Source organism: Gopherus evgoodei, chromosome 4 (assembly GCF_007399415.2).
Source record: "Gopherus evgoodei ecotype Sinaloan lineage chromosome 4, rGopEvg1_v1.p, whole genome shotgun sequence".
Lineage (NCBI taxonomy): Eukaryota > Metazoa > Chordata > Testudines > Testudinidae > Gopherus > Gopherus evgoodei.
Window position 1 is genome coordinate 21,391,246 of NC_044325.1, and position 20,523 is coordinate 21,411,768.

The following is a 20,523-nucleotide window of genomic DNA, read 5'->3' on the forward strand; positions in this document are numbered from 1 at the left end:
CCTGTCCCGACTGAAGACAATGGGAGTTTTGCCATTGACTTCAGTCAAGCTAAAATGTTACCTCATCTCCTTTTCGTACTGCATGTGCAGCACCCAACCCATCACCAGCTGCTGTGCACAACCACCTACACAGATTATTGCAACTCTCAGTACAAATAGACTATACTGGTCACTAGGATTGCACTACTGTTGCATTTGCAATTGCCCTGTGCATCTATTTGAGTAAGTAGTTACGCCTTTTTCTCTGCACTTGCCAGACATTAGGACCACAATATGCATAGTCACTTATCCAATACTGGAGATAAAAAGGATGAAAAATGTTTTTTAGCCAAAATTTGTCTTGTTCATTCAAGTTGTAAAGTGACACTCTCAACATGAATTACTTGGAGTTTCATAAAACTGAATTTTCTCCTAGAGAACTATGTAAAGGTTGGGCTATGTCCAGATTTTTTTTTTAATCCTTTGTTTTAAAGCTGCTATATGTGTTTTTTCTGCACTCACTGGGGTAGTCTTGACTACAACCTCACCAAACATATCCCCTTTCCCAGGGCCAGCTCCAGGGCTTTTGCCACCCTAAGCAGCAAAAAGAAAAAAAGAAGAAAAAAGCCGCGATCACGATCTGCAGCTCTACCGCTGCCGCGTCATTCTTCAGCTGCAATTCGGCAATGGGTCCCTCACTCCCTCTTGGAGAGAAGGACCAGCCGCCGAATTGCCGCCGAAGACCCGGACATGCCGCCCCTCACCACTGGCCGCCCCAAACGGTGCTTGCTGGGCTGGTGCCTGGAGTCGGCCCTGCCCTTTCCTTCCGTCCACGTCTGCCTGCTGCCTGTTCAGTTTCAGCTCTACTGCTGTTATTGTGCATAAGCACAGGCCTTGCAGGGCCTGGAGAAGGGCATGCAGGATCAACAAAACAGTGAAACTGACTATTCAAGAAGTGATGGCAAATGTGAAACGTAAACCTGAAAAAGGAGACAAAAATAAAACTCTTCCCTGCTCTCTTTCAATTATAGTAATCTTCTGGGGTTAGTTGTAACCATGGTCCCAACTCAGCAAAGCACTAAACTTCAGGCACATGGTTAAATCTGACCCTAGGTAGCAAAGCACTGAAGTCAATGGGGTTGTACTCCTAATCTTATTGATTTAAAGGGGGTTACAACATAGTCAGTTAAAAATGTAAATTTCACATCGACTGTGCCTTTAAGCAGCACTAAAAATACAGGGAAAGTATTCAGCAAATTTATCTCCCTGGTTAGAGCTTCACTTCTGGGCTAAATTGAAACAGTGTGAGAGTTTACCCACTGTCTATTAATTACCATGTTTTCCAAGGAATTATGCTAACTCAAACAAAATTCCCCAGAAGCAATAAGGAACTCTTACATGAATTAAAATGGTGTGCCCACGGAAAGAGTTGCTAAAGTAACATGCTTATCTCCAGTACCTGAGAAGCATCCTGAGGGAATACTGCATCAAAGGCAAACATCTTTGGGACAGCAACAGTTCCTCTCCTGTGACCTAAGCTGGATGGTCCACTTGCAGATGGATCGTAAAGAGTGATTTGCTTTTTTCGTGGATCTACCTTTAGAAAAGACATGGATTCAGACGTGTCATGTGGTCCTTGAGAGGGACAAATTCTCACCATCACCTTCACCTGCAAGTAGTTACAAGGAAAGTGACAGCTTTAGTTCCTACTTACAGCTAATGTAAACTATTCCCTGCTCCCCAAACTTGTACATTTTTAACAGTTCTGTGACTCAGAAGGACTTCTCCATATACTTAGGGTATGGTTGGAGTGGGTAGTGATCGATCTATCAAGGATCGATGTATCGAATCTCATCTAGTGTAGACCAGGCCTTACTGCCAGATTTTCAGCACTGGCTTCCACTCTTGTGCCTGCAATAAATTTATTTTAAAAGAGTGCATTTTCACTTTACCATTTAGCTGTCTAATGATGGATCTCTTGACAAAGAGATCATGAACAGGATACAGAAAGCTTCTCAGTCATTAGGAAAGCTACGTAACAAAGTCCCAAAATTCCACAACATAACCCTCTCAACAAAAATATAACTTTATAATGCTTTTGTGCTCACATCTCTTCTCTATGGCAGTGAGACCTGGACACCATACAAATGGCATATCAAACAGCTAGAGGCCTTCCATATGCGGTCTCTGTGTGCCATTATGGGGATCTGCTGGCAGGACAAAATTACCAACCTGGAGGTTCTCCAAAAGTCAAATGCCATAAGCATCGAGGCCACACTGATAAAAGCCCAGCTACGCTGGGTTGGACACATCATTAGGATGTCTGAGTATCAACTCCATAGAAAAATTTTCTTTGGAGAATTGGCACAAGGACATCGGAATCAAGGCCACCCCAGAAAGCACTACAAGGACAGCATCAAAAACAGCACACACTTCGGTGCAATAAAACCAGATGATCTTGACAAAGCTGCGTTAAATAGATCAGCATGGCAACACACAGCACTCGGAGCTTTTCAAGCCTTTGAAGAGGACAGAAATAATCAATTGTTAGCTGAAAGGGAAAAGCATTATACTACTGCTATAGTGACCAAGACGGTCACCAATTACTTTGTCTGCCCGATCTGCACGTGTGTCATGTTTGGACTTCAGAGTGACTCCAGAATCCATAAAAAGAGAGAGCATGAAAACATCATCGTCAAACTGACATACTACACACACCCCCCTCTGATTTGCAGGCACAATCAATGCTCAAGGAAAAATTGTATCCACAGAAAAGGAGAATGCGGCAAGGTCCTTTTGTAAATCAGGACCTTAATGTTCACAGACTTTGTGACCTAATATACTAACAAATCCTTCCTGAACCGCTGTTTGAATAAACCAAGAATGAAACAGGATGTTGTATGAAAGAAGTCCTGGGAGTTCTCACTTTCTCTCCTTCTAACCACTGACATATCTTAAGTCCAATTCCTCCAATACAAAAAAGTGCTGTTGCTGTAACCCACATGGCCAGATGCCTTTCGCAGCTATAACTCATTGCTACGGTCTTCACTGGTGGCCGGAAGGGTTATTGTCGCAGCACAGCTAGGACCACTTTTGAGCCAAAGGCATCAAAGGAAGGAAGGAAGGAAAAAGAAAAAAATTTCAAAGCTCCAAACCTTGAAACCAACCCACTAAAAGGGTATTTTTAATGCTATAAATACTTGGCTCTTATACGCAACATTCTAAGGGTGGAGTGTATTTTTAGTCAAGACAACTCAGATACTTAGGCTGCAATGTTCGAAAGCAACTAAGGGAGTTAAGTGCCCAAATCTCATTGAACTTCAGTGGCAGCTGAACACCTAACTCCATTAAGCTCTGTGATAAGCCCAGTCTTAGTATGAAACACCAGGGTCCCAGTGTTCTGCTGCCCAATGCCAGTCGAAAGTAGAGATGAAACTTTACCATTCTGCTCTGATGGTCTTTTACATGTCCTTTCGACAGGTATAAATGACTACACAAGATGCAGGGCAGCAGGCCCTAGATCTTCAGTGTGCAACTGTCTAGCAGATTCAAACTTAGAGAAGTGACATGCTCCACCAGTGGGACTCTACATACATTGTATGACATGTTTAAATTATAAGCAGAATGGTAACATTATGTCCTAATCCAAGTACAGGAAAATCTTGCCATGTATGACATACCACTGCTGGTCAGTGTTGAATTCTACACTAAGAAACAGATCCTGCTGGTGTAAAATTGTCATAATACCATTGAAGCCAATGGAGCTTGGACAATTTTCATCATCTGAGCATCTGTCCCCAGGTGCCCAGTTGCACAATGGGTGTAAACCATGAGCCTGCTCCACTTCAAAACACCCACTGACAGTAAATAAAAACCAAACACTTCTCATTTTAATTATCCATACAGAGTCCAGATATAACAGTCTGTTGGCAACCATTCCACTATGAATCAAAGAGCCTAAATAGCTATCTGATCAACCATCCAAAATACATACCAAGCCAAATATAGCACACACTTGTAACCTGCTGATTTGACTCAAATATAACACCAGGACAGCTTTGAATAGTGGGTGGGAAAAGAAAGTCAAACTTGTGGAACTCTGACTCCAGCTATTTCTAACATTCGACAATTGTTTGTTGACTTTAACCATAGCTTTGCATTTCCAGGCTTTCCAACACTAGTTTATTACAACCATGGTGTTCTAATAATGTTGTTAACAAATTATGTTGATTTATAAAATTAGCATATGTTCTTCTTGTCTTTTTTTTTTGTAGTTTTTGACTCTTATTATATTCATAGATTCATAGACTCTAGGACTGGAAGGGACCTCAAGAGGTCATTGAGTCCAGTCCCCTGCCCTCATAGCAGGACCAAATACTATCTAGACCATCCCTGATAGACACTTATCTAACCTACTCTTAAATATCTCCAGAGATGGAGATTCCACAACCTCACTAGGCAATTTATTCCAGTGTTTAACCACCCTGACAGTTAGGAACTTTTTCCTAATGTCCAACCTAAATTTCCCTTGCAATTTATTACATTTGTTCTGTGTAAACAGCAGTTAACCCCAGCCCTTTCCCCTTTCATTCAAAGAAAATAACAGCCAAAAAGAAAATGAACTGCCATTCCACAGTTATTTCAATTGATGCTGAAACAAAACATCCAGGGCCAGATTATGCCTTTAAGACACTCATTTTGTGCTGGAGGCTGTCCAGAGCTTCAGTATGGACTGCAGCGCAGAAAGGCACCCAAGCAGTCCAATATGCAGGAGAACTGCACAGGCTGTGCCATTATTTAGGATTGCAGTGCAAGGACAGGAGGGAGGAGGGATATAGCCTTGTCCCCTGTGAGGTGTAGACAGGTAATCCAAGCCCATGGGATTAATGACAGACTTGGTTAGACACATCCCTAAGTATCCTGCTGAACTGGGGCCTGTGTCCTTATTAACTGTTGAGGCTAAGGTATTTTGGAGGTTGCGTTTAGGAGCCCTGCAGTTTTATTTTGCACAGCACAATCAGTTCAGAATGCTAAATTGCATGAGGCACCCCTGTATGCTCAAACAGGGGTGTTAATATCCATTTTTGGCATCACTGGAAATATTTTTCAAAAGTTAGCCCTGAAAACTTTCCTCTATTTCTCCAAAGGAATGAATAGGTTTTAAAAAACAAAACAAAACCACAACATCCAATTTTTCAAGTAAACATTACAGGAGCTTCATGGAGGGGAATACTGCATCCTCTGAACACGTTAACCCTTGTAAGTGGTCTCCTGATCTAAATGCTTTACTTTCTTCTCTCTTTGGTACTGATCTGAATATGAAAAGACAGTCCTAGAAAATAAGCGAACCTAAAAATAAATGAAACAGCTGCTTCAAAAGGCAAAGTGCATTACAGGTGACAGCTTCAAGGCTGATTCCCCATAAAATCTGCATGAAGCTAGCTTTGTGTGCTAGAGTGCTTCCCTCAACCTTGACATATCACCAAGATGTTCAGTAAATAACCTTCTTGATGAAAAAAAAAAACAACCAAAACCAAAACCACCACACTTCAAAATCACTTCATTAAAAAGAACTTTAAAATGTATGCTGTTTTCAAAATGCATCTATAAACTGTACTTTCCTTTCTCTCTTAGACCAAATATTAGATTATCACAGGAGGCACTGGCATAAAAGGAAAATCGGTTTGCTCATGACCTCAGCTGCACGTTACCTCCAGTAGCAGCATGCTAGTCCCTAACCAAACAGTTTCACCCTCAGAAAAAGCTACTTGCATCAAGTCAGCCTTTCAAGTCCATCTCTCTGGAGCCAGAGGATACTGAAATCTCTCACCATAATGGATCAGATTCTACGTCTATCTGGCCTCCGGGGTCATGCTCATTTTTAAAGTGAAAGTAAGCTTGCAAGAGCAATTGAGGGGGGAGGTGCCATCTTTTTTCGTGTTTTGTCCATAACAACTGGGTTTGTGTGTGTGCAGAAAACTGTTGACTTCAGATTAACCACATTTTCCTATTCCCAGGTACATATGAATCCAAGTGACAACTAATGTGATTCAGCTATGCTTTACTCCCAGCTATGCCTTACCCATCACTGTTGAAAGACCATACACCTGACAATGCAGGGTGAAACTATGCAACTCTTACTCATGTGGGTGGACCCGTTAAATTCACTGGGGAGTAGAAAAGAATTTCTCATGTAAACACTCGCCAGCATGAGCAAGGACTGCAATAGTAATGGACCAGTCACGTGGGAGGAAGGGGTTCATGGCTAATCTTGGATGCGGGCATGTGTTTCTGGGAACACCACAGAACACTTTGTTGCTATGTGTATCTTTCTCCAGGTCCTACAGTTTAGGTGTGACGAGGTCCATATTCTCAGCTGCAAGGGTTGTGCTATGATACAGATGTGGCTTAAGAAGGAAGAAGAATACGATATTAGAAACAAAGGAAAAAAATGCTCTCCTGACTGCCTAGCATAGGAGTCCTCCAGCATCCCCACATTCAACTTCTCACACACACTGTTCCTCCTGAGATGCCGCTCCGGTATTCTTTGTACCCACTTTCCTGGAGCTCAGATACTGCAGTGATAAGGGCCATGTAGAATAACAGGAGGCACAATGAGAATCAGCACAATGTTACATGGTTTCATATAACATCTCAGGCCCAGATTCAAGGGACTGAAGGTCAGGAGCAGGTTTATGTCAACCCACCTAGAGACCTGTGTGGTCATTCACGGGCATATTGCAACCCAGAGGTTCATAATTACTGGTCTATCTAAAGTACAATGCTTTATTGTGTAGGAATATAAGTTTATAACATGCAAGATCTAGGAGCACTAGAAAGGCAGCATACTCCTTGCTGTAAGGATTAAGTCCATTGAATCTCTCTTGTGTGACCCTCTCTGACTCTCCTGGGAACAGCATGCTGTGCTCTGGAGAGAGCCACTCCCAGTGGAAAGAGAGTCATCTAGATGTGAGAGCATGGGGTGGGGAGGATTAAAGAAAATAACACAGGAAGAAGGAGCTTGGCGATCACAAAAAAACATTTTGACCCATAACTAGGAGAGTGGATGATACCCCAACAACCCAAGTTCATTGCCTCAGAGCTAAACATGACATCACGAGGTCATAGCCTGCCCAATCAATTGGAGAGAAGGAGAAATCCACATTTCAGTACCTGAGGCCATCACCACCCAGAAAAGTAAAGCAAAAGCATAAACAAACCAGAAGTTTGAAAGCAACTGCACAAATACAGCAATTTTAACTAGGGAAAATGTGATGCACCATCTTTCAGCACAAGATACAAACTTTCATAATTCATTAATCCCTTAGTCCATAAATGGGCAATCCTGGTTATGCACACTGATGGCTGAGCAAATGTAGAAATGGAGCAATCATACCTGCAATACAGTCAAATGCGTTTATTCACTTACAAAATTAAATATTTTCACAAGAGCGGTGATTTAATGCTACCTTGGTGCAGCAGTGACTTGCATACCAAACAACTAGGTGAGCTAATTTAAAACTAACTAGAGTTAAGTGCACCAGCGTTCATTTCAGGCTTGGAATTACACCCTAGATGTACACGAGAGAGGCTATAATGGGGTTCTCTTCTAGCTATAAAGATATTAAGTACCAGTAGCACACTGGATGGAATAGTAAAAATATGAGAGAGTCAGAGAGTCTAGAAGTGGGATAGAGGGAACAAGTAGGAAGGGAAGAAAGTTGGTCTGAAAGAAAGGAGGAGACAAAAGGAGAGACAACAGCAGACAGAGAAAAAAGCGGAAGAGATAAACACACGAGACAAGATATATTGGCTCCAGAATACTCATTTCAGGCCTCAGAAAGTGGCTCAAACAAGGAGAGAGAGAGCCAACCCCTTGAGCAAAGATGAGGACAATAATAATAATGTGGGAATGCTAATTTATTCCCATAAACTATTTTACACCCCACTCCCTTGCAGTACTCACAATGACCACACAAACAGCAGACTAAGGTTGCTGCAGTTTCAGAGCCTACCCTATAGGAACATACAGAACAATCTGTGATTTTGCCAATTTTATATTCCTTTAAATGAAGCATATGTTGACATTTTCTCTCATATGGTAATGCTGCTGAGGTTTTAATGTTTCTAGTGGCTTCCTTTCTTTCTCTTTCCCTTTCTTCCTCTTTATAAAAAATACGGCATATCACATAACTGTTCTCTTCAGTGTCACTGGGTAGGAAAAAAGGTTATAAGTTGGATACAAATATATATCTAGAGAGAGATGGTGTCAGTATTGGCTAAGAGGCCAGTTGCAATGATTGGACAAGGAATAAGAATGGGGGGGGAGGTTGTACCTCCATTTGATTTCTACAAACAAACCTAAAATAAAATATACACATAAAACATCACTACACATCCACATAACTCATTTTTCTTTAAGCATGAAGCCTTCTGTATCACGCAAATCAGTCAAGTATCTTGTTAATTAACTGGCTCTGATCTCGTGGGTTTTGAACACCATAGGTTAATATTAAAACTGCTGAACTTTCCAAATTCATGTTTCTGCAGAAATCAGGAGGTCAGCAGAATCACTGAAGGAAATCCTATTAAAATCAAAAGCGTTTGGGAAAAGAAGATGATAAACATATCCTGAATATGCCACAGGAGATGAAGAATTTAACAAATAAAATAAATAAATAAATAAATAAATTGAAAAGCCCTGGAAATGGGTGGCATGAGGTCAGGGTGTGCCTGCCCCATGTACAACAATGGGCGGGACTGTAAATGTCAGTGGCAAGGGTGGGAGAAGGATTCACAGTAATCAGGGATTTGTTTTTTTCCTTTAACATATATCTATTTGTCAGCCTACTGTAGGAGTCAGGGAAAAGAAAGGTTATCAAAGCAAACATCTGCACACTGAAATTCACTCACTTCTACCATGTAAGAGCAAACAAAGTAGAAGGATGCTGAAGTGTGCAAAAAAAATGTTTAAAAGGCTATTTTATGCATGTACAACAACAGATTTAAGGGAGACTTGTAAGCAGACAAAGGCTGACGGCGGCTCAATATTCAAGCTCCATAGAGCCAGAGAGAAACAATCCACCTGTGTAGATGACAATGCTAGCTCTCATATAGCCTGATATACAGCCTTCCATATGAAAACATATTACAGAATATTTGAATGGCCTCAGACAGTACACCCAGATGTTGTTGATGCTTTTGGGAGAGAGACACCTGAACCAAAACTCTAGATCTGAACATTCTTGAACTTTGGGCGGATCAGAACCAGACTCATATTTTACAGTTCTGGACCAAAACTAGGAATCCAAAACATCCTTGAGTTTTGCAGTATGGGCCAATTTCTAAAGAGTAGGTCATATCCACAGGTTAATCAGATCCACAGATACAGGGCCAGGTAGGGCCCCATCTACTCCTCTATTCCCGCTCTGTGCTGAGGAGTGCCTGAGAGAACTTTGAGTAGCTATGCACAGTTCTCAATGAGGTCTGTGCCTCAGTGGCATGACTGAGCCCACAGTGTAAAATAGGATACTAAGGTCATTTATGTAGAGAACAGTTACACATGGGGAATCAGGGAGGCTCTGGGAGTGTGATTTGTTTGTTTTATGGAAGGTAGGCGAGAGTTATGAGTCTTAGACCAGAGTGCAAAACTGAGTCTTGAGGCAGTTTCCAAAGAAAGTCAGGTTGGTTCTTTCAAGTGTAGAGGGAAAGAAATCTGCCACCTGCTTGAGGAGAGACAGGGAAGAGGAGCAGAAAGAAGCCCCACGTTCAAGAAACCCAAAGAGTGGGCTGGAAAATAGAAGCAATGTGGTTGAACACATGCAGTGGAACAATTCAATGAAGTGTCCTGAAACCTATCTGAAAGAGTCTGTACTTGATTCCAGAATGCACAGGGATCCAAGAAAGAACTCTAAGGCAGCATTCTGACTTCCAGGCTTTCCTTTGTGTTTGAAACAGACTGGAGCTGGAAGTTAGGCAGGACACAAAAGAAAAGAATTACAGCAACTGAGACAAAGGAATGGTGGGTAAGAGTAGTCAAGACGGTGTTGAACATGGGAAATATTTCTACTTGGCAGTAGCAGATTAACAGGCATAGAAAAAAGAAAAAGTCAAGTCAAAGCTCTAGGGTTTCTGAAAGTAGGAGTGAATACGAGATTGGTGCCCTAGGTCAAGATGGAGATGGAGTTTTGTCTGAGGCTGCTCATTTTAGCAATCAGTAGGGTATATATTTTGGATATTCTAAGTTGAAGGAAGATAGCTCAAAGCCATAAGCCAATGAGATATGAAGCTGGTAGAAATCGAGGATGAAGATGCATCAGTGCAGGCATTCTGATCCCAACAGAAGTGATGTCCAAAGGTGAATTCAGAAAGAAAGGTGCCAACTGGGATGGAAAAGATAACAAAGCCAAAAACACAATCCTAACGAGCATTATAACAGATAGATCGAATAGAAGAGAATTCCCCACTGCCAGTCATGAAAAAGGATCTATTGTACAGATAGGAAAGAGCAGAGGCGGAAGATATCCTTGACCCCACTGAATTGTGCCACATGATCAAGCAAGATGGCAAGGCTGAATTGAAATCAAAGAGGAAGGAAAGATGGCCTTGTGGCTAAGACACAGAACTAGGAATGCTGGACTCCATTTCCAGGTCTGCCACAGACTTCAAGTGTGTCCTTAGGCAATCACTACAAAATATACAAGTCAGGAGAGAATGAAGCCATTATTTTTTCAGATGACCAGTAAGAGGTACCAAATATTTCACGTGTTTAACCTTAGGGCCATGTACAAGGAAAGACAACATTAATTCTCTGAATAACCAGCTCACTGGTAATGTGAATACAGAAGGAATTAAGACTCCAATTCAGCAAAATATTTAAGCTCATGCATAACTTTAAACATGTGCATAATCCCTTTGAAGTCAAGGGATCTACCATAGTCACATGTTTAAAGTTATGCATGTGCTTCAGTGCTTAGTTGGACTGGAGCCTACCGAGACGCTGAGTTTAAAATTAAACAGAATAAGAAGGAAAAACAAGGAAGCATATGCTAAAAAGAATTATAACATTTTGGTATGAGTTTGCAGTTCCAGCTCTTGCTATTAAAATGAGCTTTAAACATTTTATTAGTCTGTATTTCAGAAATTATACTGGCATTATACTGGAATCTATTCTAGAAATTCTGGCGATGCGCAGCATGATCACGGTATCATAATCCTTAAAATGAACGAACAATTTGGTCTTTAGCAATAAATATCATTATAATCATATTTGAACAGTCAATATATATTCCCTGGGAACTTGCATTCATAACAGGCATTGTCCAGAAAGGGAAGTTAATTTTGTTCAATGTTTTCAGAATGGTGGGTTATAGAAAATTAATAGAATGAAGTTATTTATATATACACCATTCTGAATTAAGATTTCTCACCAAGAAATTACACAGAATTCATTTTCATTACTGGCCATTTTCCAATTAAATTGCTTATTTCTCAACTACTATGTAAATCAAATTAAAGAAGTCTTAGTTCAGAGCCAATATTTTTCATGGATTTAATTGTAACTGACAGATATACAACCCTTACAAAATTGGTTTACTGTGGGTAGTTCTTACAAGCCTTTCATATACTGCCACTACCATTATATAGCAAATTTATATGCAAAACTGCTATGGCTAGCATAAACCATTGAGCTCCCATGGGAGAACCTAAAAAAGCACTTCTACATTGCACTCTTTAGAAAATGGCCTCTATTAAGCAAGAATTCTTTCTATATTCCCAGATGATACTAGACAAAACTATTCCATTTTTAAACATGGGAAAAAATAAAGAAGTGTATTTTTATATAATTTTCTGCATTGTGTTTAGTATGTTCCTTCAGCAGGGATCTGTATGTCATGGGTTCTACAAAATTGCATACGTAGATTGAAGACTTTTTAGTAAGACATATGATGTATATTGGAAATAACACTTTAGTCATTAGAAACAAGCAGCAATAAAGATGGCAAAATTAAGTACCTATTTGTTATTCATCAAACTATTGTAAGAACAAGTGAGTACTGTATACTGTACACTTAAGAAAAGTCTACATCATCCGTAAATCATGTTAGAGGTACCTTGACTATAGGTTCGGGGAAAAAAATGAAAGTAAATGTCTAAAGCAAATAAAAAATGAAGGAAAATATGAATATGCCTTTCCAAGACACCAGTTTGGGAATTCAAATTCTCCTTCTTAATGCTCCACATCAATTGTTTCAGATAGAAGGATTCTGTCACTCTAACATCAAAAATTGACAAGATCTTTGGAAGAGACAAGCACTTAAAGTTACTCTTGTAAGTGACACAGTATTATAAAGAGTGTGTTGAACAGAACCCCGGAAAAAACATTTTGCATGAAAAAGGCTTCCTATCACACTGAAGAAAAATAACAAATTACAATGCTATGTAGCAGCCACCATAAAAAGGATGTCTTTTTAATACCACAATATGATAAATTATCTTAAGTAGCACATTAATGTCAGAAATTGAGCATAATCTAACTTCTTTCCAATGACAATACGAAATGGCTTTCAGACATCTTTCTCGCTATTCTGACATTAAATTTAATAACACCCAGTGAGACCACAAAAATGATTAAGTTAAAAGACTCATACTGCATAGGGATCATCGCCTTTTAAGCAGGATTCAACTAAATGATTTGGACTCTGGTGTTTTCGGCAGATTCATGGGTAAGATACATAATTTGCTACATAACATTTTTCAGTAGTGAGTGAAGTTCTGTTCAGAATACAGTATGCCATTTGCAATGGGATTTTTTATGCCTGGGAGGGGTAAATGATAGCTTATTATACTAAACATAGGTCCCAAGGAAACCCTTCCGTTACAGCTTAAGAACGTTTAAACTTTTCCTCCACCTGACGTTATTGAAAATTCAAGCCACTTGTTAGCACCTATGGCAATGTGTAAATTTTACACTGTAGGTACAGAAACATATTGGGCCATCTATCACTAAACAAAAGACTTAGATGTAAAATCAGGGATTTGCATTCTGGGGCAGATTCACATTCTCCAGCTGCAAGGCTGATGAACAGGGAGAATAGATGATTTTGGAATGGAACAAAAGATACTCCTAAGGCAATGTCCATGCTGCAGCCAGGGGCGTGCCTCCTGGACTGGGCAGACAGATATGTGCTCTCTCTGTTCAACATAGCACTTTAAAAAGAGCAGTGTGGACGTTGCGCCATGGACAGCAGCACAGGCTAGGTGCCAGTGAGTCGGGCTTGTACTTCGGCAGCTGCCTGTGCCACAATGTCCACACGGCTATTAACAGGGGGCTAGGTTGAGCAGAGCTACCACGTCTGTGTATCTGGGCTGGTTTCCCCTTAGAGAACACTGGAAACAATGAAGACAAAACAGAAATGAAAATGCTTTTTAAAGTATTTGAAATTTGCTTTAATAAATAATTTACAAGTAGTACTATATTCAATCCACACAAAGCCCACATATTGCCATCAGCCCATAGCAGAACTTCCCACTCATGTGAATAGGAGCAATGCAGTTGGGTTGAAAGAAAATTTCAACCTTTAGGCCAAATTCTCAACAGCAGCCTCTCATTCTGCACCTAAACTGAGCCAACACAGTTTACTCCGCACTCTGGGCTTCTCCCCTAATTCTCCACACATGCATGCTCACCTAAGATCAGTGGTTTTGCTGAGCTCACAGGGTTTGGGGAACCTCTCCTCTCCAGAAACTCCATCAAGCCAACCAGCAAAAGGACCCTCCTCAGTCACAAATGATGGGCCCAAGCAGTTAGATTCTACAATATGACAGCCAGTACAGAAAAACCTAAGCTAGACATTCAAGCTTTCATTAAGCAAAGCACTTAAGCATGTGCTTAATTTAAGTCACTGCTTAAGTCCCATTGCCTGAAGCCCCAATTCAGGAAGCACCCCTATTCAGGATTACACATAAACACAAGCTTAACTTTGAAGCCAATGAATGGGACTTAAGCACCTATTCAAAGATAAATACATGCTTAAGCACTTTGCTGAATTGAGGCCTCAGCGACCAGGGATTTTCCATGTTAGGCATGACATAAAATATGGGTCAGTTTTGGAAATGCACAGTCAAACCAGGAATTTAAAGTCCAGATGTTGATATTAAATTATCTATTTTAAAAAAAATATTTAGCCATCCTGGGGTACAGTACACTTTGCTGTAACGGTGGTAAATATGCTAATGTGAACCATTACTACCTTTCCAGGACTCCTGCAACCCCCTACAGTTTTGAAGTTTAAAAAGTTAACCTTTCTCCTAGCTCAATCACAGAGCTAAATTTCATCTGACAAGATAATTTAGAGATGCATACACTTTAGGGAGCAGAAATTCTTGCAACTTGTAATATGTTTCTTTAGTTCTTTCTGTCCTTTATCAGAAGTATCTCACAAGGAAAAGAATACTAAGCAAAAAATACAATGAATGACTGTCATTTAATTATTATGTGCTTGATTCACTGTAGAACATATGTTTAGATTCCATGCTGTTCATAAGATCAAAGCAGCTGATTCTTCTGAGTGTCTGCAGCAAAGAAAAAGATATGTTCTGTAATTATTACAGTGTTTCTTTGTAAATTATAGTCAACAGCATTTCTTACACTGCAGCTCTCATGGTGACTGCTAAGACAGCATCACAGTAACAACACCTTGAACTGTGGTCCCACCTGAACTCATTAGCTATAGCAAGGTCAGGCATGGTCCACAGTGGGATGACATGCCTACAAAGAAAAATACAGGTGCTGTGCAACTGTTGTGGGAAAATCAAAATTAAAAATACTCTAGAATGGTGCTAGAGGAACCTACGTTGATGTGTTTGAGATGAGACATAAAACCAAAGCCCTGGCTACTTGAGGCCACTGAAGGGCAGGGATGATTTGACCTGGACAAATTAGGTAATTACAATGCATCAAATTCATCCCTGGTTTAGCCACAATGACTTCATCATGGATGTTCTGCCCCATTTTCCCTACCTTAAAATGTTCTCCTGTGGTTTCAGTTGGAGAAGCAAAGAATCACTTTGCCTCCTAAATATCACTGGGTAATATCAGACGTGCCAAATGGCAGCCATGTTCTGCCCTACAAGTAGTTGTAATTTTTATGCTAGTTGAATTAGCGTTCTATATTCACAGCAACATTTGCCTCTCCCCTTTGACCCTGCATATGCAGATTCCTACTGAACATTCTGAACACAGAACTCCCACTGAGGTCAGTGCTGAATATGATCTGACTATACTATTACATGACTCAATATCAAAGTGTTGGAAAATGTACTGTATGGCAGAATATTGCACTGGAACCTGGGGGAAGTCAGGGAACGTGGACTAGAGCTCTTACGTCTGTTTTTCACCTCTAATTTCTGTGACTCGATCTAAAATCAAAAGTTTTAGCCACACTGTTTTCATTGCATCATGTAAATAAAGGGTCTGATTTTGAAAGTCCCTTCCACACAGAACTCCTATTAGCTTTCCATCAAAGACCACAGTTTATGTTGCTAACATTCTGATCATAGTATTACAGGGCTTCTAACAGTGGGAAACATGGGTTTTGCACATTACTTTCCCCCAGTGAAAACTCACATTGGTCTGTTATATGACACTCCCCACGCACATACACGTCTGGCTTGTGTTTAAATTATCCAGTCTGAAATGCAAACATTTGGTTTTCAACTTACAGACACATCTTATCCATTGTGGGTGGGATCTTTTAATGTACGGAGCACCTCCTGGAAGGTACTCAGCACCCTCAACAACCACTGAACTTAAAGGAACTAAAGGCAACTCAGGCAAGACTAACCGTATGAAACAAAATAGCACGAAATTGGGGGTCGGGAAGGAAAGTGCTGCTCCAGCAGCTGCCTAACCCAAGGTAGCCACATACACAGAACCACAGCCAGCAATGAGGCCAGGCACACAGCTGACTCTGGAACCGTCAAAGAAAGTAGGGAGCCAGCCACAAACACAGATGTTGGATGTTCCAGTAAGAAAAATATATGCCAGAGTCCAGCTTCTGCAAAGCATATCCCCTGTGTGAGTGAGCCATCTGGTATTATTCTCCAGACCGCAAGAAAAAGCAGAAGTCGATGAGCAGGAAGAGTATTAAGTACAATGATGGCAAGAGGAGACAGGATTTTTCAGTTAACAGAGAAGTTATAGCATTTGCCAACTTTTGTTGTTTGTTAACTGCATTGATATTTAAAGTAATGAGGGAGAAACAAATGGTTATTCATTCCCATTGCTGTCACCATCACCAGAAAACTATCATCAGCTTGAGGCTGTATCTACCACCCACAAAGAACAAGCAGGTGAAAGGGAAAAATATAAAGGAAGAGTATTACAGTGCAGTGGGATAAATGCCACCAAAGACTACTTGCTCATTATCATTTTGATATGGAAGGGTGGAGATATAAACGTCAAGTGTTATAGCACATACACGTGCTGATTCTCTTCCTCTGCCCAATGACTATTATCATTAAGTTAAACGAGGCATCCTTTATGCAGAATCATGCTTTTTACAAGCAGCTAAGGTATTTTTGTTTTAAAGTGTTTTTTTAAAAAGTTTTCACAGTGAAGGACTGCTTTACAGCAATGCTTAAAGCAGTGGTCACCAACTGGTTGATCGCAACTGACTGGTCGATCCTGGAGCCTCTGACAGTCAATCGTGATCTTCAGCTGCTGAAAGTCCAGCGGTGCAGCAGGGCTAAGCCAGGCTCTCTACCTGTCTCGGCCCCACGCCACTCCCAGAACCAGCCAGCACGCCCCTGAGGCCCCTGGGAGGGAAGGAAGGCAAGGGTCTTCGCGTGCTGCTCCTGCCTGCAAGCAGCACCCCCGCAGCTCCCATTGCCCAGGAACGGAGAACTGCAGCCAATGGGAGCTGCAGGGGCGGTGCCTTCAGAGGGGCAGCGTGCAGAGACACTTGTCACCTATTACCTCCCACCCCCTGTCCTGATTTTTTACACTTGCTATCTGGTCACCCTACTGCCCCCTGCTCTGCTCCATTCCGCTTACGGACAGAAGAGTGATCCGTACAAGATTATCTTAAATGCAGGATTCCCCTGACATTTTACTGATCTGGAATCCTGTATGTGATCATGAGTTATATTTGGATTATCTATTTGAGGATATTGGACAAAAGAGAACTCCTCTCAGCAAAATGAGTGGTCGTAGTTAATACTACCAGCTCCACCAAAAGGGATGGGAGGAAGGCAGGGCCATTGTCAGATTTGGCTGGCTATGGAAGGATGCACAGTCTGAAGCCCTTTAAGGTGCACAGAAACAGCCCCCACGAGCATTTGCGAGCTCTAGGGACACTGTATTTTATAAAACACAATATCTTGCTGAGCTCTCCCAAAGGCAACATAACTCTGCGCTATCCCTAACACAAGGATGTGACTTAATGCCACAACTTAGCCCTAAGTCTGGAGGAGAAGAGGCTGACAGGGTAAATGGCATATGTTGCAAATGTTGCACGTAGAAACAGTCTCTTAAATTTTCCCTTCCCTCGGCACTGACTCCTAGCTAAGAGGTACTAAACTACTTGCTAATTTATTGCATTGAAAAATTCATCTGCCAGCTTCTTATCACATATATGAAAAAAAAAATCAGGGGCAGAAATCATATTCACCTTTGTAAAATTTCCAGCCTCTTAAAAACCTGTCTCATAGAAGGGTAAAGCTGCAGTCATTTCGCTTCCATTTAGCAAAAATACAAGGGCAAGAACGTTTATCTCCTTCAACTCACTGATTTAACAGAATACAATACAACTGAGTATCATTTAAAAATACTTAGGCAGACAATTTATTTATGTTAATATTGATTTGTATGGTTACTTGAGGTGCATTTTTAACTCTTCTCTGCATGTTAGGTACTCTAGGTCCATCTTGAAATATTAATCTCTTGTAACCTATGTAAATAAGTATTCAGACACTGTAGCTTGTGTTTTTAACATGTCAAAAATATACATAAAACTAAATAATTGTCTTACATTTTAATTGATTTTGTTTAAGTAAAATTAGTGCAAAATTTACAATTCAGCACTTGTAAAAGATGCCAGATGTCCAGGGCTGGAGGCAGAAGGCCTGTTTCTCCTCTCACTTATTCCTCTCCTTTCACTTTTATGAAGTTGACACTTGTCCACTGGAATCTGGACAGAGACCACCGACTCATTTTTATAGGCCACCCAAGAGTCAACTTGCAGTCATATCTAAATAGATGTTCAAGACTCTGTATCCCAGCACCACTCCCCTGAGCCACCCAATCCCTGCCTCTATGCTTTAAAATGTATGGCTCTTTAAAGTTAGCTAAGAAATTGTGAAGAGACTGAGATCTTCAATTACCTTTCCAATGCCAGGGTTGTCCTTGATTTTTGACACTGCTCTCAAAAGGCACGGCGGTGCTGGGGGAGAGCATAACTGCAATACGCCACTAAAGTTGGTGGCATAGACAGAGAAGTCATGTGAGCGTGGCTGGGGCGGATGGTATTTCTTTCTCTTCGAGGACAGGTTAAGCTTCTGTGCTGCTCTGTATAAAGTAATACCAAGAAAGGACAATGTTACTATGAGCTCAATGCAATTTAGAGCAGTAAAACAGATGTTCATTGTCATCACTGCCTGTTTAACAAATCAAGTCATTTCATTCTAATCAGATTTCATAAGGACACACCATCAGGAGACTAATCGAAGGAAATATGGGCAGAAATATGGTTGGCAAGATATTCATTTAATTTCTCCCCCAACAGAGTTCCAATTATAGTTTTAACTTTTTTTCCAACAGCTTGGCAGATGAGTCCAAGACTGCTGAAATCTCACTGACATCATAAAAACCTAAAATCATTCCTTGTCACTAGCAGGACCAGATGGGCTTTCCTGGTGATAACATTTATGAAAGTGATGTTTTGTACACTAACAAGTTACCCAATACAGAAAAATGACAGTCCAATAGACTGCAAATCAGATGAGTGCACGACTCTCTACCATTGGCTGCACTTAAAACTGTTAGATAAAAGAGAATCCCTTCAAGACAGATTTGTTTTTCCTCCTTAATTCCATTCTTCCTCATTAAAAGGAAAATCCGTTAAAGAGACATGCTTTAATGTGCCAAACAACAATGATCCTGCTTTTGAAATGCAGAATTTCAAAACACAAAGATGAAGAAGGAAAACATTTAAAACGTACAATTAAAATTGTAACTCTGTTCTTTGTGAATAAGAGCGGGATTAGAATCAAGGTTTCTGCTAAACTTTAATGATGGCACCACGCAGGATATCAATGAACCAAAATAAAACTTGGGCTCTAGAGCAAAACCCATATGTTCTAAAAATCAACCTGTGAACTTAAAACAAGCGATACATTCATGAGCATGTTCCACATGCCCAGAGAGCGAAATCCTGGTTCCACTGAAGTCACTGGGAGTTTGCCACTGACTTCAGTGGCACTAGGATTTTACCCATTCTGCTCACCAGTCTTCCAGCGTATCCACAGGTTGCACATCTGAACACTTTTATACGAGTAAATCTCCCAACTTCACTGGCCAGATTTCCTGAATAAGGAGTGTGGGATCTGACCCAGAGACCATCAGTGGAGAGCACACAGAGACACATTCTGCAACAGTGCCAAGAGATGCTCAATTTAATGTTTGCACCACTATTAAGATTAAAATAAGTAAAGATGCAATAAGTTACAGTGCTGACACCTTTGGGCTCAACTTTACCAGCATTCCACCGAAGTCAAAGGGAGTTCCGAAGATGGATCATTCACTGGATTGGGCCCATTATACAAAAGCTTGTCACTCTAAAGTCGTTATTTTATGAGCATGAGCCTCGTATTAATCATTTTATTGTTAATAATTTACACTTGTATCACACCTCTCATCCAAGGATCTCAAAGTACTTTACAAACATTAGGTCTGGCAACACACTTCTTAAGCAACAATTATTATACTCGTACAAATGGAGAAACTGAAGCAGAGAACGGTTACAAGACAAGTTGTGTCATAAGGGGTGGCACATAACTGCCCTGTCCCAGGATTATCTCTAGAATATGGCACAAACTTGCACAAAGTTATACAGATAGTCAGCAGCAGAGCCAGGAATTAGAATGCAGATCTCCTAGCTCTAAACAATAGACTGTGTTCTCTGTACAGAGATCAGCACAATGGCCAGTTGCATTTTTTCATATTTACATCGGTCCCCAACGCGGTGCCCGCAGGTGCCATGGCGCCCACAGGGGCATCTACATGCCCCTGCGTACTGGCCGGCGGACAAGCATCCACCGAAATGCCACCAAAAAGCGGCATCATCAAAAGGCATCGCTGCCGAAATGCTGCTGATTTTCGGCAGCATTTCGGCGGCCACGCCTCTTCACATTGCCGCTTCTCGGCAGCGTTTTGGCAGATGCTTGTCCGCTGGCCACGACCCTCAGTGGCTCGTCGTCCGGCACCCACCACCCAGAAAAGGTTGGGGACCACTGCTTAATAACATAAAAGCAGCAAACTCCAGG

General features: G+C 41.0%; 1 protein-coding gene across 2 annotated transcripts in view; it reads right to left on the reverse strand.

Annotated features, from left to right (window-relative positions):
* The window catches only part of KIF26A (kinesin family member 26A), a 136,522-nt gene that overhangs the window by 14,782 nt on the left and 101,217 nt on the right, over nucleotides 1-20,523 (reverse strand). For both annotated transcript variants that reach the window (XM_030558636.1, XM_030558635.1), the window contains exons 5-6: nucleotides 18,364-18,547; nucleotides 1,439-1,648 (exon numbers count right to left, since the gene is read on the reverse strand). In XM_030558636.1, coding sequence (XP_030414496.1) covers nucleotides 1,439-1,648; nucleotides 18,364-18,547 — 394 coding nt within the window. The remainder of the gene's footprint in view (nucleotides 1-1,438; nucleotides 1,649-18,363; nucleotides 18,548-20,523) is intronic.